This window comes from Bos javanicus, chromosome 15 (genome assembly GCF_032452875.1).
Source record: "Bos javanicus breed banteng chromosome 15, ARS-OSU_banteng_1.0, whole genome shotgun sequence".
NCBI lineage: Eukaryota > Metazoa > Chordata > Mammalia > Artiodactyla > Bovidae > Bos > Bos javanicus.
In genome coordinates, this window is record NC_083882.1 from 53,012,938 (window position 1) to 53,034,624 (window position 21,687).

The following is a 21,687-nucleotide window of genomic DNA, read 5'->3' on the forward strand; positions in this document are numbered from 1 at the left end:
GACGGGGAGCAGCGAGCGCCCAGGTTGGCCTGAGGCGCGCACTGCTCCCCCTGGTGGCGGGTCTCTCGGCTGGCAGAGTGTTTCTCAGAATACCTGTGTCAGTGGTGTTCGTGGGTCTGAGGTTGCCATGTTGGGGGTCCCTGGGGCAGGAGGCGTTTCTGCCCGAAAGCAGTGGGTGCGCCACCCTGACTGTATGCCCGCGGAGCTGACCACACTCGGACGATTCGTGTTGCAGCGAGTTCTGGGGGGAGGTAGCTCTGCCCGCCGAGCTCCCAAGGGGCTCATCTGGAGGGCTGCTTCAGTCAGCCTCTGCTCCAGCGGTCTGTCGGCTCCTCCCCGATTCCCTCCCCTCCCCACCCCCCACAACTCCCGATTCCCAGCCTAGCGCGCTCCCGGAGCCCACCCCCTCTTTTGGGCGCGAGGCCCCGCCCCCCACCCCCTTTCCTCTGCCACAAAGTTTATTTGCAACAAAAGGGAGCTAGGAGAGAGCAGCTCAGAGGGAGGGAGCGGGAGCAGAAGCTCGAGGAGAGGCAGGCCGGCCGGCTGAGGAGGGGGCGCAGAGCCGAGGAACTAAGCGTCGGGGTCCTGCCGGGACCGGGTCGGGCAGAGATGCTCCGGGCCGCACCGGGCGAGGCGGGGGCTGGGCCCAGGAGTCGACGCTGAGGCGGGAGGGGTCGCGCGGGATGGAGCCGAGGCGGCCCGCGCGCCCAGAAACTTGAGCCGCCGCAGCTAAACCTCTGCTTGGGTCTCTGCACCCTTACCCCGCTAATTGCCTCGCACTGCGACTTGCGAGACCCCAGCCTTGGGACCCCGGCCGCTGCGCTCCTTCGGGACGGGGGCGCAGGGGGGGTTGGCCGCGGCTCCCCGAGGCCAGCCCCCCCAGAGTGAGTCCCGCCACCATGGCGGACGGGGCCCCCCGGCCCCAGCTATATCGCAGCGTCTCGTTCAAGCTCCTGGAGCGCTGGAGCGGCGGGCCCGGGCAGAGGGAAGAGGCCACGGACGCTCCGGGACTGCGGCGCCGCTCCTCGTGCCGACCGGTCGCGGCCGTCCCGGCCCAGCCCTCCCGGCGCGTGTCCAAGCTGGCGTCGGGGCCCCCGGCCGCCCCCGCGCAGCCGCGCCCGCTCCGCAGCCTCTCGCCGTCTGTGCGCCAGCTCTCCCGGCGCTTCGACGCACAGCGTCTGGACGACAACTCCACCGGGCCCCGAGACGGGGGCGTCTCCCCGGCGGCAGCAGAAGAAGCGGCAGAGGGAGCCGCGCGCGGAGCCTGGCCCAGCGTCATGGAGATGCGCAAGCTCTTCGGGGGCCCTGGCTCCAGGCGGCCCAGTGCCGACTCAGAGGCCTCGGGGACGCCCAGCCCTGACGGGGCCGCGTGGGAGCCCGCGACCCGGGAACCCCGGCAGCCCCCGACGCCACCTCCTCGGACGTGCTTCCCTTTGGCGGGCCTGCGTTCGGCGCGGCCGCTGCCCGGCCCGGGGATCGAGGGGAGGAGGCGGCGGCAGCAACAGGAGCGAGCGCAGCGTCCGGCGGATGGTTTACATTCTTGGCATAGCTTCTCCCAACCGCAGGCCTGGGCCCGGGCCTCCTCCTCCTCCTCCTCCATCGTTTCCTCCTATCCTGTCAGCCGCAGCCGGGCTGCCAGCTCCAGCGAGGAGGAAGAGGAGGGCCCGCCGCCGCCGCTGCCCGGGGCGCAGAGTCCGGCCTACCACGGCGGCCACTCCTCAGGCAGTGACGAGGACCAAGACGGTGAGGGTGGCCACTGCCGGGGAGGGAGGACGGGACCCAGGCCTGGAAGCTCCTCTTTGGATAAGGACTGTAGGCCGGACAGTTATGGGTTAAATCCGAGCAGCATGGACTCGGCAGGGGGATCTGGGAGCCCCGATCCCCCAACTCCTCCAAGAGCTCCTAGCGAGGAAGGACCCCAAGGGTGGGGTGCTGGCTCTCCCCCCTGTGTACCAGGCCCCCAGGAAGGACTTCGGCCCTTGTCAGACACTGTGGGGGGAACGTTCCGCGTGGCCAAGGTGAGCTTTCCCGCGTACCTGGCCAGCCCTGCAGGCTCCCGCGGTAGCAGCCGTTATTCCAGCACAGAGACTCTCAAGGATGAGGAGCTGTGGGCTAGCCGGGGTTCTGGGAACTGGGGTGTGTATCGCTCCCCCAGCTTTGGAGCCGGGGAAGGGCTCGTCAGGCCCCAGGTGCGAAGCCGCACCAAGGGACCTGTGGGCACCACGAGGGTATCGAGGGATGGAGGATTGGATCTGGACAAGAGCCGGCAACGGAAGTCCCTGTCGAATCCAGATATTGCCTCGGAGACCCTGACGCTACTCAGTTTTCTGCGTTCAGACCTTTCAGAGCTGAGGATCCGAAAGCCTGGTGGGCGACCTGGAGACCTTGGAAGTGGCCCGGTAGATGGCAGAGATTCACCATCCGCAGATAGCTCGGTGGGGCAACTTGGGCCCATGCCTGCCCCAGCCCCAGCATCATCTGGCACCCGCCCCACACTGAAGGACTTGACGGCCACCCTCCGAAGGGCAAAGTCCTTTACCTGCTCTGAGAAGCCCATGGCCCGCCGCCTGTCCCGCACTGGTGTCCTGAAGCCCAGCTCCTCTGAACTCCTGCTGGCAGGCCCAGGTGCCGAGGAGGATCCACTGCCCCTCGTCGTCCAGGATCAGTATGTTCAAGAGGCCCGTCAGGTTTTTGAGAAGATCCAGCGGATGGGTGCCCAGCAGGATGATGGCAATGATGTCCCCCCTGGGAGTCCTGACTGGGCAGGAGACGTGACCGGAGGGCAGCGGTCTCAAGAAGAACTCTCCGGCCCTGAGTCGAGTCTGACAGATGAGGGCATTGGAGCGGACCCTGAGCCTTCTGTTTCAGCATTTTGCAGCCTGGGTCCCACAGGTGTTTGGCGACCCCTCTCCTCATCCTCAGCCCAGACCAACCACCATGGCCCTGGGGCTGAAGAGAGTCTGGGAGGGTGGGCCCTGGTGTCCCCTGATACCCCTCCCACACCTGGTGCCCTCCGCCGCAGACGCAAAATCCCACCTTCAGGCCCTGGTGGGACTGAACTGAGCAATGGGGAGGCAGGTGAGGCCTACCGGTCTCTGAGTGACCCAATTCCACAGCGCCACCGGGCCGCCACCTCTGAGGAGCCCTCTGGGTTCTCTGTGGATAGCAACCTCCTGGGTTCACTGAGCCCCAAGACAGGGCTTCCGACAGCCCCAGCTATGGATGAGGGCTTGACCAGTGGCCACAGTGACTGGTCTGTAGGCAGTGAAGAGAGCAAGGGATACCCCGAGGTTATTCAGAGCATTGTTCAGGGCCCGGGTGCCTTAGGGTGTGTGGTGGATGACAGGGTTGCTGGCAAAGCCCCCAAGAAGAAATCTCTGAGTGACCCCAGCCGCCGTGGGGAACTGGCTGGGCCTGGATTCGAGGGTCCTGGAGGGGAGCCCATCAGAGAGGTCGAGCCCATGTTGCCTCCATCCAGCAGCGAGCCCATCCTGGCTGAGCGGCGGGCAGAACCAGAAGAGCCCAGTCCTGCCAGGGGCCGGGCACAGTCTGAGAGGGCCCTACCTGAGGCCCCACCTGCCTCTTCCACTGCCCACCATGATTTCCACCTTGACCCGAAACTTGCTAACATTCTGTCCCCACGGCTCATTCGCCGTGGTTCCAAGAAGCGCCCAGCCCGGAGCAGTCATCAGGAGCTCTCAAGAGAGGAGGGCAATCAGGACCAGGCTGGCAGCCTGTCTCTGGCCCGACCCTCCTCCAAACACGTTCGCCATGCTAGTGTGCCTGCCACCTTCACACCCATCGTGGTGCCTGAGACACCGACTTCCATTGGCCCCCCTGTGGCTGTGCCAGAGCCCATGGGCTTCCCTGCCAAAGCCCACCCCACGATGCAGGCACCATCTCTTGAGGACGTCACTAAGCAGTACATGCTGACCCTCCACTCCAGTGGGGTCCCTGCCCCAGTGCCCGTGGATATGCCCTGCCTGACTCCGACTGCACCACCATCTTCGGAGGTCAAGCCCCCTGAGGCAGCCCGGGCTCCAGATGAGCCTGCCCCAACCAGCAAGTGCTGCAGCAAGCCACAAGTGGTGAGTCTTAGTAGGGGGCCTTCGGGGCGGGGCTGAAAGAGGGCTGTGAATATGACTTCTGCAGGAGTCTCTTGAGTGTGCTCATTGGGCAGGTGCCCAGGTGTGAGGGAGCTTCTCAGGTCCTGGAAGTGCCCAGGCGGTTTTAAGAGTGTTAATGACATATGGGCCCTGTCTACTCAGGCCTCAGAGGCTTCTGCTGGTGCTAACTCAGAGGTTCTTATCTGCTCCAGTGTATTCTGGGTGATAATTACAAAGGGTTCTAATCTGGTCCTTTATATGTTTTTCAGGGAATGGTTTTAAAGATTCATATTTGGTTTTTTATCAATACATGAGGAGCTGTGAGGGTGGTGGAACTTTCTCAAGCACCTTGCTGACCTCCTGTAGGATGTTTGAGTTCGGAGGCCCACAGATGACATGGGTTTGCCCTTCCTCAGGTGGCTTGCCTGTGGTAGATCAAAATCTGGGTCTGAGCCTGGGCCTGGGAGAATTGAAGAGGTACAAGGCATGACTTTATCTCCGTAAAGTGGAGAGGGCTTCATAAGGTACATTGGCAGCCCTGGCTTTTCTCTGTAACTCAACCTTCCCATCCGTAAAAATCGGGGGTTTTGGACAAAGTGGTGCCTCTATCTCCTTCTAGCTGTGCTATACAGATTTGTGGGGAGTCTGTGGCATGGCACACTCTTTGGACCTGAAATCTGCCAAAGCCTCCTCCAATTAGAATGAGGACCTCTCGGGGAGGGCAGGGTCAACGGAAGGGCTGTCAGTAGACAAGACTTGGGAGCACTTGTCCCCTCATCGTGCAGGCTTGTATCTTCTCCCTGCACCCCCATTTTGCTGACTCTCAGATGCTTCCTCCTTCCTCTGCCAGACCCCTGGCGCTAGGACTCATTCTCTCAGAGACTACCTCTCTGCTTTCTGTCTAGCTGTTTCTGGAGTTTGGGCTGTTGGGTTCACTTGGGTTCTAGGCAGTGTGATGGCCTGGCATCTCAGTTGGAAGCTAGATTTGAGGCTCTGGCTTTGAGTCTGGAGTGGAGATGGCCTGGGGTTATTTCAACCATGGCTTACACACCCACTGTGTTCCCTGCAGAGTGAGGAACCTAAAAACCCTGAACCTTGGACTAATTTGGTCACTGCCGGTTCTCAGTGCTCTCACGGCCCGCTCTGAACTCTCTCTCTTTGTTTCTCCCTCCTGTCTCTAGTTTTTTCTAGTCCTGGCTCTGGTGTCTCTCACAGAGGCTGCAGTCAGTGGGCAGGGAGAGGGAACATTTGGGCCCTGTCCTTCCTTCTCAGAGCTTGGTAGGGTAGCTCAGGTGCTTGTTGTCTTTGTTGGGGTGGGGAGGGATGACAGCAGGGGCAGCTCCTGCCAGGGACCCCCTCCCCAGATTCTTTTCCCATGAAATTATCTCCTCTGGGAGCCTTGAGGAGTAAATTAGGGGAGTGAATCGAGGGACTTGGGGAGACTGCGGGGAGGGGGCCCTACTCCTAGGAAGAGGCAGTGAGAGGAGGTGGGAGTTTTTGCGGAATTGACTCCAGGTCTACTCTCATCACATTGTCCCCCTGCCCTGCCTGGTCTCAGGGAGAAGTTTAACCCCCCTCAAGCGCCCCACATGCCCCAAGCTGCCCCCAGAGAGGTATGAGGTGGGACACACCTGCTCATAGCACAGGCTGCTCCCTGTGCTCAGTGGAGGCTCTCTCCAGCCTCCAAGCCTTTGCTCGCTCCAGTCCCCTTCTCTCTCCAGGCCCAGCCTAGTGTCCCCTCTTACCCCTTAGAGAACTGGTGAGTCTGTCGTTGGAAGAGCAGCATTTGAGTCCCTGCTCCAGATCCCTGTGTGGCCTAGGGTCAGTCACGTCCCTGATTTTTGCCTCACCTTCGCCTTCTGTAAGTAATGGTCTCTACCTGGCAGACTTGTGTATACTGTGCGTGGGTGGTATGATCACGCCCTTCCTGGGGGCAGGAGAAAGGGGAAAAAAACAGGGTTCACTGTCCCAGCTGCTTCTCGGTGACCAGCCTTGTCCCCTCCTCCCTGCGCCCTACTACTTTCTGAGCACAGGACTGGGCATTCTGGCCTCAGTATAACCTGGTGGACTTCAGTCAGCTCAAAAGAGATTCACCATCCCCTGACTCCCAACTCACTCATAAAGCCTGGAAGTTCTCCCATCTGCTAGCCCAAATCCCTCCTGCTGTCCCCTTCCTTCTGGCTCCAGGAAGATGGGGAGCAGCTCTCCAGCCCTCCTTCTGGCCTCCGTGGAGGAGACAAGGTTCCTTTGTTTCAGGCCTGGGGTTCCAGTCACGCTCCCTGGGCTGTGGGTAGAGATGATGTGATGTGGGCTCCAGAATAAAAAGGGAAGAGGCTGTTGCGCTTTGCTGATGAGGCAGAAACCAGTGTGAGCCCAACCAGGGGGCCAGCAGGAGAGGCTCCGGGGACGGAGGGGGCTCCTACCCTACCCTTGGGCTGCGAGGAGTCCCTCAAAGTCAGGTCTCTCCCACCCCAAAGTCCGTTTCTGCCCTCTGCTTGGTGCTGCCCGCTCAGCTCCGCTGAGACCTGAACAGAGTCGTCTTGGGTTTCACAGTTTTCCCATCTGTACAGTGGGTGGTTAGACTGCCTGGTCTTTGAAAGTCTATAGGATGGACTCAGCCTGTAGGGTGGTCAAGGGAAACAGAAGGAGTCAGGATATGGCTGGAAGGGAGAGAAAGGCAGCTCTATGCAACAGCTGTAAGGACCTAGGAGCCCAGGGAATAAGGGATCACTCATGGTCACTTTCCATGAACACCTGCTTGCAGATGTACTGGGTGGAGGAGGCCCAGCTGTGGAGCATTTCTGCCCTGCCTCCTCCCACATGCCTTGTCATTTCCATTTAGGCCCACAGTAACCTGGAAGATCAGCAGTTCATCCCAAGGCTGCCCTGTCCTGGCCCTAAAGTACAGAGTTGATCCAACCTTCTGTCCTCAAGTACCTGATACCCATTTAAGAGAAGAGGCAACTCTAGTCCAGAAACAGGAAGTGACTTGTGTCTCAGAATCAGATGGATGGACTCAGAGAACTTTAGCATATTGAAATGGCAGTAACAGCGGCTGACATTTATCAAGTGCATACTATAAAGAATCCGCCTGCCAATGCAGGAGAGGTGGGTTTGATCCCTGGGTCAGGAAGATCCCCTGGAGAAGGAAATGGCAACCCACTCCAGTATTCTTGCCTGGGAAATTCCGTGGACAGAGGAACTTGGCGGCTACAGCGCATGGGGTTGCAAGAGTCGGATGTGACTTAGCAACTAAACCACTACCACCATATGCCAGACTCTCTGAATTTTTCAGTCTTCAAAAATGAAAGCTGTGAGACTCTCACAAGGCTGAATTCTTAGAATTGCAGGCTCTTAGATTCCCACTGAATCCTAGTTTTGGAGGTGAAGGGGCTTGAGCGTCCCTGTTTCTTTTCTTGATGGAATTGGCCTGCCATCTGAGTAATGGGGTAGGGTCAATGGTTAGTGGGGGCCTTTCCTGTACTCCCAACTGTCTCAACACTTTCATGGTAGTTATTTAATGCTCTGGGGCCAGGGTTTGTGGTGGGAAGAACTTCAAGACTCAGAAAGGAGAACGCTGACTTTAAGGTCACCTAGTATGGCAGGGCAGAGCTGGGCTCATGCACCAGTCTGACCTTGCCCGCACCCCCTGCCCCCAGCAGACATGGCCCCTATCCCCCTCTTGCCCAGAAAGCCCCCTACCTTGCAGAGGACCGCCTGGCTACAGCTCTTTGTCACCTTTCTTCTCTCTGTCTCTCCTTGGCAGGGAACCCACGGGGTGGGGGTTCTCTCCTTTCCCTCCTTGGCTCTTCACTCTGATTTTTCCATGGAAACTGCTCTGGGAGGGGAGGCGATTAGGACATTTGGAATTCTGAGCAGTACCAAATATCTATAATTAAATGTCTTGTCACCCAGCAGGAGGAGGTTGGGAAGGGGAGGACAGGCAGAGGGCTGTCCCTTTTGTCTGTTTATTCCCTGTCTTCCCCCCCCCACCCCCAGTACTTTCTAACGGTCCTGGGCTCTTAGGGGAGTGTGGCCCAGGAATAGGTCGTCCTCCCCCCACCACAGGGAAGAGCTGAGGGATGGACCAGAGTTGCGTCTGACATTTTCCAGCCTTGAATTTTCAGGACCAGCTGGATTCGGGAGGCTGGGAAGCTGCTGCTAATCCTGTCCCCAGCCCCCTCCCAGTGCCAGGACTTGCCCCTCCTGCTTCCTTCCCGCCCATCTGCAATCTCTCAGGCTACACGTGCTGCCCCGCAGTGGGGTGGAGGCACCGCCAGGCTGCCGAAGCACTCAGAGAATTCAGGATCTAGTAGCTGACTGGAAGGGGCTGTGGGATGTTGAGGGACTGGCCTGGGTGCTGGCAGGAGACGCTCCCTGGAGGAGGCTCTGTCTGGAGCTCGGCTTTGAATATCCAGAGAAGAAAGGGAGAGGTTCTAGGAGGAGGGCACAACATGGGCAGAGGCTAGTAGGTAGGAAAGAACGGATTAAACTGTGTGTCCTAGGCGTTTGTTTCAGAGACTTGGGTGAACTTTGATAAGGCAATGCATCCATCCTTGCAACAAATGCCTCTGAACCCCTGGACACTCGGGCACTCTTCTAGGCCCTGGGATACAGCTGCAAATAAAACAAAGGCCTGACCTCATGGAGTTTCCAGACTAGTGAGGAGACCGGTCTGTAAATGGATACCTTGTGCTTCAGAGAGAGATGAGGGCTGGGAAGCACAAGAAACCAGGATAAGGGACTAGAGGTTGACAAGAGGAGGGGGGAGGGATATATTAAATTAAGAAATCTGAATAAGGTCTCACTGAGGAGGTGAGACTGGAGAGCAGAGGCTTGAGGGGAGCAAGACAGGCAGCTGTCTTTCGGGGAAGAGAGGAACAGCAAGTGCAGAGGCCCTGGGGTAAAAGTCAAGAGGACAGTGTGAATGGAGTTAAGTGGGGATGAGGTCAGAGTTAAGGAAGGGTGGAAGTGGGCTGGGGCCAGATGAGGTAGATTTCAGAGACCAATAGGAGGTCTTCCGTGTTTACTTGAGGTGAGACAGCAAGCCATATTTTGAGGTTCTGAGTTAGAGTAGTGACCTAATCTGACTTAGGCTTTCACAAGTCTGCTCTAGCCACTCTATGGGGGTAGACTACAGAGGCCCAGGGGAAGGGGCATCAAGAGGCCACTGGAACAGTCTGGGTAAGAGATAAGGGGGCTTGGGCTAGGGCAGAGGCAACAGAGTAGGGGGTTTCTGCTGCAGCTCCTTGTGGCTGTGAGGGGTCACTTAAGAGTGGGGAGGGGGAGACTGACAAAGCCCCCGGGGTCACCTGGAGCTGTCAGCTGCACCAGACGCCCCTGTAGACCTCTGTTGGTGTGGCTCAAAGGCTAGGAGGGTGAGGTTCTCAGGGCCCCAGTGGGGCAGGTGACAGTGCCTTATCCCACTGGTGGCTCCTCTACAGCCGCTGTGACGCCTGTCAGCTCCAGCTTGCATGTTACCTGAGACAGGGAGCTCGCGCCACCCACAGGCAGTGCTGGTTCCCCCCCCTCCCCTCTGGGATGCTAGGGGGGCATCCCAGTACATAGATGAAGCAGGCCCAGGATGGGCAGAGACTTGTCCCAGCTCCTGGGTCTCGAGTGGAATTGGGCCCAAGGTGTCCTGACTCCCAGGCCATACGTTGGCCCCACAGAGTTCCCACTAAGCAGAGCTGGCAGGGATGATGGTAGTAGGGTGGGGGGAAGGGGGAGTCCATGTTTCCCAGAAAGGCTTGCAGCCCTGGCGTACTTATTGGGAAACGTGCCCAGGCAGCCTGGCGCCTTGGCTGGCAGGCCCTGAAACGGGGGCACTGGGTCTCTTGGGAAGCAGGAGCCTGTTAGAACCATGCCCCCCCATGGGAGTTGATCCTTCAGGCAACCCCCACCCCCACCCCCAGGCCTCTGGGGCATTCCAGGGGTGGACAGAGGCAGAGGACGACTGCCAGGCTGCCATGCTCTGAGCTGAGACTGAGCCCCAGCCCATCACAGGCAGGGGCCTAGGGCCCCAGCCAGGGTATCTGAGCCCCCTCCAGTAGCTTTGGGGCTTATGAGGGATGTCGTGGTATGACATGTGAAGGTTGGCACTAGGCATCAGGAGACCTGGGTTCTAGGCTTGGCCTCTCCGTTTTCCTGCTGTGTGGCCTTAAGTAAGTTCCTTCCCTTCTCTGAGCCATAGATTCCTTCATGTTCTTGGGCACCAGGAAGAACTCCCACTCCGGCTGGGAGAGGTAGCAGCTGTCCTTAGTAGGATCCCAGCTTGTATTAATAGACTGAAGTGCTGGTGGGTGGGATTCACAGTCCCCTTTAGCTTGCTGAGGAGACTGAGGCTCAGAGTGGGGCTGGAACTCACCCAGGCTTGGCCCCCAGGGACCCTATTCCCTACGACCAGCAGCTGCTCTGCACCCTTCCACACGTATAGAGGGGGCCTGTCCCCCACACTGGTGGCAGATTGTGGGGCTCACTCTGGGGCCGGCACACAGAAGTGTTGATGCTGCTGCTGTGTGATGTTAGTACTTTCTTTGGGGTTTGGGGCAGTTGTGGAGCTCTGAAATACTCCTGGGGCAGGGAGAAGGGGAGAGGGGAGTCTCCAGAGGTACCTGAGGTGGGAGGAACATGAGCTAATTCCAGGGTCTAGGCTGGCAGATGGGTGGTGTATTAGTTTCCTATTGCTGCTGTAGCAAATTACTACGTATTTAGTGACTTAATACAAGTTTCATTTTATAGTTCTGGAGGTCAGAAAAAAATGGGCTTCACTGAGCTAAAATTATGATGTTAGCAGGGCTGAATTCCTTCTGAAACCTTTAGGGAAAAACTGCCCTTTGTCTTTTCCATCACTGGAGGCTGTTGGCTCTTATTGGCTCATGGCCCCTTCCTCCATTCTCAAAGCTGTCAGTCAGGTGGCACAGTGGTAAAGAACCCACTTGCCAACGCAGGAGACATAAGAGATATGGGTTCGATCTCTGGGTCGGGAAGATCCCTTGGAGTAGGAAATGGCAACTCGCTCCAGTATTCTTGCATGGACAGAGGAGCCTGGCGGGCTGTAGCGCATGGGGTCACAAAGAGTCAGACACGAATGAGCGGCTCAAAAACAGCAATGTAGTGTCTTCAGATCTCTCTCTCACACTGAACTGAACCTCCTTCCTCCCTTATAAGGACCATTGTCATTACTCTGGGCCTATTTGGATCATCCAGGATAATCTTCCCATCTCAGAATCTGTAATTACGTCTGCAAAGTCCTTCTTGCCATGTAGGATAACATTCACAGGTCCTGGGGATTCAGACCATTGTAGGATAACATAGTCACAGGCCTTGGGGATTCAGACGCAGACATCTTTGGCCTTTATTCTGCTTTTGACAGGTGGGCAGATGGGTCAGGCTGTCAACTTCTGGAAGCCAGAGCTCCCAGTAGGTGCTGGTCACCAGGTAGAGCTGGTGAACTCAGGCCCCCTGCATTTATCCTGTACTCATTTCTTTCCCTGATCATTTGTCACTTTCATTTCTCCATTCATTCAACAGTCGTTTGTTGAGCCCTTGATGGGCAATAAGAACACACAAGGAAAGTTTGGACATCATCCCTGCTTGTCAGGGGTTCTCAACAAGGGTCTTAGCCCGCTGATGTGGGTGGGGTCCAGAGGGTGGCTGAGCCCTGCTCTGGTGGGAGAGGGACAGAAGAGCCAACGTGTCCCCTGTGGATGGGTTTGCCTTCTAGAGTGGCTGCCTAAAAATTGGGATGAAGTAGCTCCCAAGAAGGCAGTTGGCAGGAGAATGTAGAGCCAGGGCAGAGAGAGAAGAGTGGGATCTAGGGTGGAAATCACATCTCTGCTGGACTGGCCCTGGCTGGCTCAGGGCAGATGGCCAGGAGCTACCCCTCCACCTGTGCTGGGAGCTCTGTGCCAGGCATTAGAGACCCTGGTACTGTTGGACCAGAGTCAGGCCCCAAAGGGCCGAGGTGCTGTCTGAGGTGGCCCTGAAGAGTGGCACGTGGAGGGTAGGGAGCATGGTCTGTGTCCCTTCTCAGGCTGGCTTTGGGACCCGGGGCAAGCATTTTCAGACCCCTCTGAATCTGTAAAACGGGTGAATTATCCCCTCACTCCATGAAAGACTATGATTAAGATTGAATGAAATCATGCCAGGAGGGTTTCCTAAAGAAATGTTAGCTCCTCCCCTTGTAACTGAGATGCTAGGATTCTGTGATCCTAAGAGACCCTGATTCCAAAATGCTCAGGTTCTCAGCATCTCTTTCCAGCCATGAAGCAGAGCACAGAGCTCCAGATAGGAGGGGTGTATGGGTTCCAGGCTACGTCTGTAGGGTGGGTGACCCAGCAGCCTGGGCCTTTGGAGGTGGGCAGAGGGGCTGGGCGGTGAGGTGGAGCCAATGCCCACTGACCTGGCTCCTGGCTCCCGCCCCCTCACCCGTTTTGTCACCACCAGCCCCAGTCTAGAAGCCGAGTGAGGTCCCAGACCCATTCGAACTGGCCTGTGAAGTGGATCTCAATCCCCTCTGCTACACATCCCAGGCTGAGAGGCCCTTCAAAGTGGGAAGTCTGAGGTCCATGTGCCTGGTGGGCTTTGGGGTTAGACAGATGAGGGTTGACATCTCAGACCTGACCCTTGTCGCACAGCTGGGTGGTATCTAACAAGTCGTTGCACCTCAGCTCTGAGCCACAGTTTGCTGCTCTGCAAAGTGGGAATGCTAAGGAGTTACTGTGAAGGCCAAGAGAAAACTTATGGATCGAATCCTCAGCCCATGACCCCAGGTCTGGAAGCTGTCAGAATTGTGGCCAATTTAAAGTGTATACTTCTGAGATTGCCAGTTCAGACCACAGAATCTCGTGGTTTCAAGATGAAGGAGTCTGAGTTTTGTTTTGTTTTGTTTTTTTTTCTGCAGAAGACGTAACTTTTAACTTAATTTTTTCATACATTTGAGATTATTACTTCTTGGTTCTGAGATTCTGGGGCCGGGGAAAAGCGAGGCTGTCTTAGGCCAGTGGGAGAGCAGTTGGGGGACTGTGATGGTGGGGGCCAGGCTGAGGGAGCAAGCACCAGGTTGGTGTCTGTTTCCTGTTTATTGGTTCCCAGGGGGTGAGCAGGCCCTGCTCCCCGAGCAGCATGGAGCAGGAGGGAGGGAGGCCTGGGGTCCTGGCTGCCAGCCAGCCCCACAGCCTGGCCTCCTGGGACTGCCGAGACCCCCCCCCTCCCCCAAGCCCCCTTGGACAAACATCCAGTCCTTTCCCAGGACAGGGCACTGGAGGTCAAGGAGCAGATGTGAAGGGAAGGGGCAGAAGGACGGGAAAGGACTCCCCCCACTCCCCCCAGAAAACCCTACTGGCTCCATCTTTTTTGACTGCCTGTGTCACTGCGGTCTTGCTCCTGGTTCCTCACTGTCCCTGTCTGTCTCTCCCTGTGTCCCTGGGGTGGGACCTGGTGTGAGATGTCCAGCTTTTTGGCAGACCAGGAGGCAGGAGGAGGAAGAGGGACAGGGCCTTGAATGCCGGGATGGCCCACCCAAGAAGACCTTTAGAAACCAGTGTGTCTTCTAATCACCCCTCGCCCCTACATTATTCAGCAGGGAAACTAAGGCACAGTGAGGGAATGGGTCTTGCCCAAGACCACACAGTAGAGGACCAGGCCCAGCTATCTGCCTGTGCACCTCACAGCTGGGTGTAAGGGGCCGCACTGGGGAATTCTTGAGAGGACAAGGGACATAGTCCCTTGGTGTTTTAGAGAATCAGGCTGAACCAGGCAGGAAAGAGAAGCCTCGATGTATGTTTGGGGCCAAGAGGGCAGGGAGATCTCTGACCAGAGCGCATGGGGAGGGGCTGTGTGTGCAGGAGCCAGGTATAAAGCCTCAAGGCCGAGTGAAACCTCAAAGGCTTTGTCCTGTGGGCAGTGGGGAGCCATGGAAGATAAGGAGCTGAGGAGGAGGAGGAGGAGAGCCAGACGGGCACATTGAAAAGCATTCTCTGCTCATGGGGGGATGATTGGACTGGGGAGCAGGGAGGTTAGAAACCTGAGCTTAGGGGAGCAGGTGATACAGGGGTGGAGAGAAACTTACTAGGGCAGTAATTTGGAGGTAAAATTGAAACTTAAATTTAGAGGCCCTGTCCGAAGCTGGGGTAGGGGGAGTAGGGCCTGCTTTCCTTATTGGAGTTAGAGAATGAGGCAATGGACAGGGTGCAGGGTCATCTGAATCAACCTCCTGCCTCGGGACAGAACTTCCCTCTGCATTTCTGGAAGGGCGAGGGAGCTCTGAGCCAGCCTGGGCCCCTGCCTCTGTGTTCCATGTGCTTTTCGTCTAACTGGATCTTCTTGCTCCAGTGGAAGTGCCCTGTTTCTCAGCGGGTTCACCAGAGAACAGCAGAGCTCCAGGCTACACCCCCAGCCAGCTCTTCTGGGAGCAACCTGGGTGGGGAGTGTCTGAGAAGAAAAGGAGCAGGCCTGTGCTCCCTGGCTGGCTAGGACCCAAGACAAGGCACTTGGCTTCAGTCTTCCCATCTGTAAAGTGGGAGTCCCAGAGGTGGCAGAGCCCAGAAGAGCTCTGGACTCTGCAGGCTCTCGGGAGCTGGGGGAAGAGGAACTGGTAGGTAGACAGGCAGACAGCCTTGCCAGCAGTGCTCACAGTGGGTCCTGTAGTCGCAGACAAAGTATCCTCATGATGTTTGTGTCACAGACCCCAAGACAGGTGCTGTTCTGTGGCCCTGCAGTCCTGGAGGCCTTCCTGGAGGAGAGGAGGGCAGAGGCTGTGGGAAGAGTAACTCAGATTTGGGGCCTGCTCCTGAGCTTCAGTTTCCTCATCAGAGCCCTAAGTATCCTTCTAGCTCTCTGCCACTTCTGGTCCCTCCTCTCTGCTCCTGCCTGGACCAGAGCTTCTAGGCTTCTCCCCAAGGCCAGCGGGGGCGTTGCCTGGGGCGGGTGAGGAATTTCCGAGGGAACAGCTAAATTCAGCCCCAGCTAAAAATAGTCTGGGCCTGGCCCAGAGGCTGAAGGAGGAGGAGGAGGGCAGAGCCACGGAGCTGCTCCTCCACTTACCCCGCCTCTTCACCTGGACCCTGGGCTTGGGCTGGGAGAGCCTCCTCCCGCCTCCACCTCTTTCTTCTGCTCACCCCAGGCCTTTCCTCACTGTGGGCACTGGCTTTCTGTTTGTTGTTCATCCTCCGCTCCTCCCGCGGTCTTGCTCCTCTGTCTCGTGTCTCCTCTGCGTCTCTCTGCCTCCAGCAAAGCTGGAGGCGCCTGGCCAGGACCAGGCCTCAGGAAGAGGGCCCTGTATAGGGTGATGTTCCTTTACTGTCCTCGCCTGAGAGTCAGGACCCCTCCCCTACTCAGGACTCAGAGTATGAGTGAAGATGGGGTGGAGCCTCCAGTTTACCCTGTAACTCAGTGCTTGGTTCAGGTCAGGTGACTCCACCTGTGGCAAGCCCTCCCATTCCAGGCATGTGGTAGGGCATCAGAACACATTAAATGACACAGAGGGAGTGGGGAAGCAGGAGGAGAAGAGCCGGGTGCTGCCCCCGGGGAGTTCCCAGGCTGCTCTGAGCTCTTTCCACCACCCGTGTCCAGCCCTGTGTGGGCTCTGCCCTGGGGATCACAGGCCCGAGCAATCAGGCTGATGGGCAAAGGGTGCTTCCCAAGCCCAAACTGATTGGGGATGAGGGTGGGAACTAGACACTGAGGCCCAGAGTGAGTAAGGTACCCAGCTCGGCTCGCAGAGCTCGGGAGTGAGGAATAGAGGCCGACCTCCCTCCAGGAGATGCAGGAGAGAACCTTGTCTAATGCAGAGAGAACCGGAGAGAGGTGATGGAAAGTCTGAGGAGGTCTAGTCCACAGCACCTGCCTGAATAAGGTGCAGGCGAGGGAGTGGAAAGTCACTAGTCACGGCCGCAGAGCTTGGAAAGCTCTTCCCATGTGCCTGGCACTGGTCTGAGCCCTTTCCACATATTCCCTCATTTAATCCTCACGACCTGTCTTTGGGGAGGGGCTCTTTCCCTGTTTCACAGATGAGGGACCTGAGGCACAAGTTAGGAGTTGGGATCCAAGCCCAGACAGTCTGGTTCCAGAATCTGTGAATATTACTTGGGCTCCTGGATTTCAGGACTGCCAGGGTTGGGGGGTGGTGCCGTCGCCAAGGTGGGCATGTGGGAGGAGAAGGGTGGGTTTCGCTGGGCATGGGGAGCCCCTGGGACGCACGGGCCACAGTCCTAGGCCTCAGAACTAGCACATAGTAGTTGCTCAGTAAGTATTAGTTGCCTGGCTCAGTTGAACAGGAGAGGTCCCTGGGGACTGAGAGTGGGTGATGTGCAGGCAGAGGGAATGTTTCTTCCTGTCCTGGGCCCAGGGACCTTCTCGGGGTGCTCGAGAGCCGCTGAGGTGGGTACTGGACTCCGGGCTGGTGGAGAAAGCTTGGGCCCAGGAGGTCGGAAGGGTGCCGAGCTGAGCCACAGGCAAGAGAAGGAGGGTGGGGGCGGAGTGCAGGCCCGGCAGGGCTGGCGCAGTCCTGCCTGCAGTATCTGGAAAGCAGATCTCTTGGGCCATGGCCGGCGTGACTCAAATGGAGACAAAAAAACCTTCCATATTTGGACAAAGAGCCCAGAGAGGCCCGGACCCACAGCCAGCCCAGACTGCTTCCCCCACCCCCAGCCTCCTGCCCTGTCTCCCCCTGGGCCCCTAGCCCTGAGCCCTGTCCCACAAGTTTAATTCTTGGTCCTCAGGCAGCACTGTGGCCCCTTCCCCTCTGTCATCAGGCCACCTTCTGTGTGGCCAGGCCTGGGCCGTGTGTGCTGGGGAAGAAACACCCAGTGTTGGTCTCAGCTCCGCCTGGGTGTCCCTGGCAGAGCCTGCGGGCTGGATGGGGGACATAAAATCAATAGTTACCATGAGGTGGGGGGTTGACTGTAGACCCCCATCCACCCCAGCGTGAGCATAGCCTGAAGTCACAGCATGTAGACACACACACACACACACACACACACACATGCACAATCCCCAGCGGACTTCTGTCCCCACAGACATCTGGGCAGATCATCAAAAGTGAGGACCTAGCCTGAGTATCCCTCCTACCTCGCCTGGAGCAAGGTTTAATGACAGTGAAGTGGGAGTCAATACAGGTGGCCAGGTGTCAACTTAACAAGGGATATGAGTTGGTGTTACCCATCTGGGGAGATGCGAACAGAGCAGTTCTTCCTTGCCCTGGAACCCTGAGTGTCCAACATGGGGCTAAGTTGGACAGTGGACACTGGAACCAGGTGCCTGGCGAGAGGGCCTCAGCTTACCTTCTGCCTGGAGCAGGACCTCGCTCCCAGGGGGAAAGTCCGGCAGTTTGACTGAGGACTGGGTGCTCATTGTTACTGGTGAAGTAACTGAACTGACTGCACAGCTGCTGCTGGCTTTTATAATTAGCCCTGGGTAATTAACTGTGGGATCAGCCTGGTAATGTGCTTGAAGAAAGCCTGGGGTAACCTTTAAAATTCAGTTCCATTTCCATTCACTATATATTGTGCTTGTATATTCAGGGTGAGCATGTGGAAAGGGGTTCCTGCCCTAGGGAGTCCCATCTGAGAACTCAGACTCAGAAGGAGGGTAAGGGAGGCTGATGTGGGGCAGTGGCTAGAGCACTGAAGAACCAATAGGGCCCTGACAGACAGAAATGGGGCCAAGGGCTTCACGCAGAAAGAACCAGGAAGGCAGAGGCCTGTGATGGAAAAGCTCTGGTGCATTTGGGGTACCATGAAAGCTCCCTGGTTCTGAAGAAGTCAGGTGGGTCCTGGGGAGTCCAGAAGGCCAGCACTGAAAGTCTGGATTTGATCCCAGGGCAGTAATTTCCACGCTTTTAAAAACAGTAGAACCTTTTCTTCTAGGGGAATCTTGTCACAGAGCTATAAACTAGGTCAACTTGGAACCTTGTTGATTTAAGTGAAGGTGGGGGCCATGGCTGCCCTTTGACCATGTCTTTCTCATGATGTACTTGCATGGAGCCCCCTGGGACTCAGGCAGAAAATCTCTATTTGGGGCAGTGGGCTCTGGTGTAGAGTTTAGAGCTGAACAACCTCTCCCTTCAGTTTCTCTGCAGGCTCAGAAGTTCAGCACCCCCCCCCCCCCCCCCCCCCCAAAACCCAAGGTTAGCCCAGCCAGGCTCCCTGGGCAGGGACAAAGCCCACTGGGAGCCAGCTCTCCAGGGGGAGCCAGGCTGATGGAGCACCCCACCCTGAGGCTCCTGAGCAAGCAATTCCCCCCATCAGGAGCCTCTAGAGCTGGGTAGGGCTCCACTTGACCAGGAGGATGACCTGTGGGAATGGTGGAAAGACCCCCATTGCCAACTGCTGCTGCTTGGGAAGGTGCAGGCCCCTTTGTGGGAGGTGGGTGCTGTCTGGCCCGGCTTACTCACTCACCTGGAGTCTGGTGGAGGCAGATCCTCTAGAGGTGCAGGAGTCCCACTGGTACCTCTGGGGTGAGGTAATTTAGGTTAGAGTCAGGGAGACTTCCTCAGAGTTGAGAGTGAGTAAAAAGGAAGTATGAACAGGTGTTGGCAGGAGGAAGCCTGAGGTCTGAGTCTGGCAATTCCAAGGCCTCAGGAGCCAGGCTTGCCCGCCTTGGGCACTGGCCTAACCTGGCCCAACACACAGCCTGCGCTCCCACTTCTTTGGCCACCAGAAACAGGAAATGAGTAGGAAATTGCCAAGTGTAAAGATAGGGGAGGCTGCACCTGGCAGAGAGACTAGCACATGCCAGAGTCTAGGGCATAGAAGAGTGTGATGGGTTGGAGGAAGTACCATAGCCAGAGCATGACACAGTCACTGTGATACAGTGGGGAATTTGATGCTGGTGGGTCAATAAGGACCGGGTCACCCAGGAAGTCGGGGGCCAGCCTGAGTGCTTGAACTTGACCCTGCATCCAGTTGTGTTGGTGTAATGGTTGGAACAGATTGGAGCCAGATGGCTAAGGCTCACATCCTGCTCTTCCTCTTAGCTCTGTGACAATGAACAAATACTTAGTCCCTCTGTGGATCAGTTTGTGCATCTGTAAAATGGGAATAATTGTGATGGTACCTGTTACAGGGTTTTGGTGAGAAATGTGATAATGTATCTGGTGGTGGGGCTGGACCACTGACCACTGAGGATCAGTAGGAAGTCATAAAGTAGATTGGAAAGAAAAGGGAGGTTAGTAGCCTGGCCTGGCTGAGGAGGGTTCCCGGGGGTGGAGAGAGTGGATGGAGTTACCAGGAATATCCTAGAGGGTCATCTTTGTGGGAGGAGGGAGAAACTGAGTTTCCCAAGAGAGGCTCAGAGTTTTCCCCCAGGCAGCTGCCCTAGGAGCAGAGCTAAGGATCTACCAGAGGTGGGGTGGGATTCTGTGGGCTTGAGGCTCTGCCAGTTTCTCAGTGGCAGAAATCCTCACCCTGCTGTAAAGCTGCCTGGTGCCAACCTCACTTTACAGAGGGTATCTGTGGCCCAGAGAGGAGCAAGATTGTTCACAGTTGCCCAGAGGGTTCCAGACCCCCGGACCTTAATCCAGGCTGAGGACTCATTTCCAAACTCTGGTTCAATCAAAGCCCAGCCCTGAGGTTGCTCAACCTAAGGAGTGGGTGTGGGTGGGGAGGTGGCCTGTGAAGGAGGAATTTAGCAGTTCTCTGAAGAAAGGACTTTGTCAAGCCCCTGTATGACTACAAGTTGGGCAGGGAGAGCATCTTGGAGGAGTTCACAGGTGGGACTGGAATTGTCCTAGAGACCGATTAGGAGAGCAGAGAGAGAAAGCAAAGACAAAGGTTCCAAACCCAGGGTCCAGGGCAGCGCACCATTCTTTCATTCCTTCTTCATTCATCTGGAGCCGCTCTGGACTTGGTGCTGTGTGTAGGCGGAAACGCAGGGCTGTATGCAGACACTCACAGAGACAGTGACCGCAGGGGTGATCAGGGCTGGGACCGAGATGTACAGCTACTGGGAGCCCAGAGAGTACCCACCCAGGAGGGAGTGTACAGAAGTGATGGTTCATGAAGAAGAGGCTGAGGCCTCTGATGGGTGAGGAGGATAAGGGCTGCAGAGGCTGTTCAGAACTGAGATGTGAGGCTGGAGCAGGCTTAGGAGCCAGACTGTGAGGGGAAGGATTTTTTTTTTTTTTAATTCAATGTATATATTTGAAAATTTGAATAGATAATATATTCACAGGGTTAATAAAAATCAAAATGGGTAAAAAAAATCTCCTCCCTCCAATAGCCTCCCTGACATATCCTGGGAACTGAGTTATTAGATCTTGTGAATCCTTGTATATGCAAATACCAGCAAATGCACTGACTTTGCCCACAGATAGTAGCTCATGGTCCACACTTCTCTCCACTGAATATCACTTGGAAGGCTGCCTCATCATCTTCCGTATTCCCTCTTGTACCACCTGGTGTCTCACTGCACAGATTACCAAGCGGTATTTAGCCACATTATAAAGGATATTTCGGTCATTTTCAGTCTTTTGCTGTTACAGATAGTGCTGCAGTAAATCAACTTGTTCATAGGTTCATTTGTATGGGGCCTGGTGTATGTTTAGGGCAGTTTCTTGGGAGTGGAATTGAAGGAACAGAGTGTACATGTGATTTTAGTTTTGATGCTGTCCACAGGGGTCTGCTACCTGAAAAAGATACCTCTTTCCCACAGCCTCACCGAGTCAGACCTTTGAGAGTTTTTCCCAATTTGGTGGGTGACATGATATCTCAATGTATTTAATTTACATTTATCTTATAATGAGTAAGGCTGAGCATCTTTCCACTTGTCTGAGACATTTGGATTCTCTTTTCTGTGAACTGTTTGCACCCTTTGCCCATTTTTGTGTTGGGTTATTGGCCTTTTGTTTTTTAAATTACTAGGAACTTTTAAAATATTAGGGAGGTTAGTCCTTTGTCTAGGTTATGGATTGCAAATATTTTTTCCTGACTTATCACTTCACTTTTGACTTTGTTTATGGTATATTTCTGCCATGCAGAAGTTTTAATTTTTGTGTGGTCTAATTTATCAAGCTTCTATTTTATGGCTTCTGGGTTGGGAGTCATGGTTAGAAAGGCCTTTCCCTGTCTAAGCTTATAAATCCATTTTCCCATGTTTTCCTCTGGTATTGATATTTTATGTTTTCTTGTTTTATTTTACATTTACATCTTTGATCCACTTGGAATTCATCCTGTGTAGTGTGAGTTATGGTTCCAACTCGATTTTTCTTCCAGATGGCTGGCATTTTCAACTCAGGCCTTACTTGGTCAGAATGGGAGCATCTTTTTGGAGTGGGAGGGGAACAGGGCTGTGGCTGTTGGGGATCAGTGGCCAAGAGTTGAGGAAGGCTTGGCAGCATGGAATAACTTGATGGACAGGTGGAGACGGGGCAGAGGCGGATGGCACCACATCCCCAAATCCTCATCTGTGCTGTGTGACTTTGGACAAGTCCCATCCCTCTCTGGGCCTAGAGTATCATAGATGAAGGGGCCCTGAAGATCACCCTGATCCCAGGGTTGAGTGTAAGGAAGGAGGAAGCCAGCAAGAGAGGGCTGCCTGGAGGCAGGGGCATAGAGGATGGCCAGCAGTCCAGCCCCGACTC

General features: G+C 56.1%; 1 protein-coding gene across 1 annotated transcript in view; it reads left to right on the plus strand.

The window, feature by feature from the left end:
- The first annotated feature begins 426 nt into the window (after positions 1 to 426).
- The window catches only part of ARHGEF17 (Rho guanine nucleotide exchange factor 17), a 58,411-nt gene continuing 37,150 nt past the window's right edge, over positions 427 to 21,687 (plus strand). The window contains exon 1 of the mRNA XM_061380761.1: positions 427 to 4,088. Within this exon, the coding sequence (XP_061236745.1) occupies positions 900 to 4,088 (3,189 nt within the window). The 5' untranslated portion in view covers positions 427 to 899. The remainder of the gene's footprint in view (positions 4,089 to 21,687) is intronic.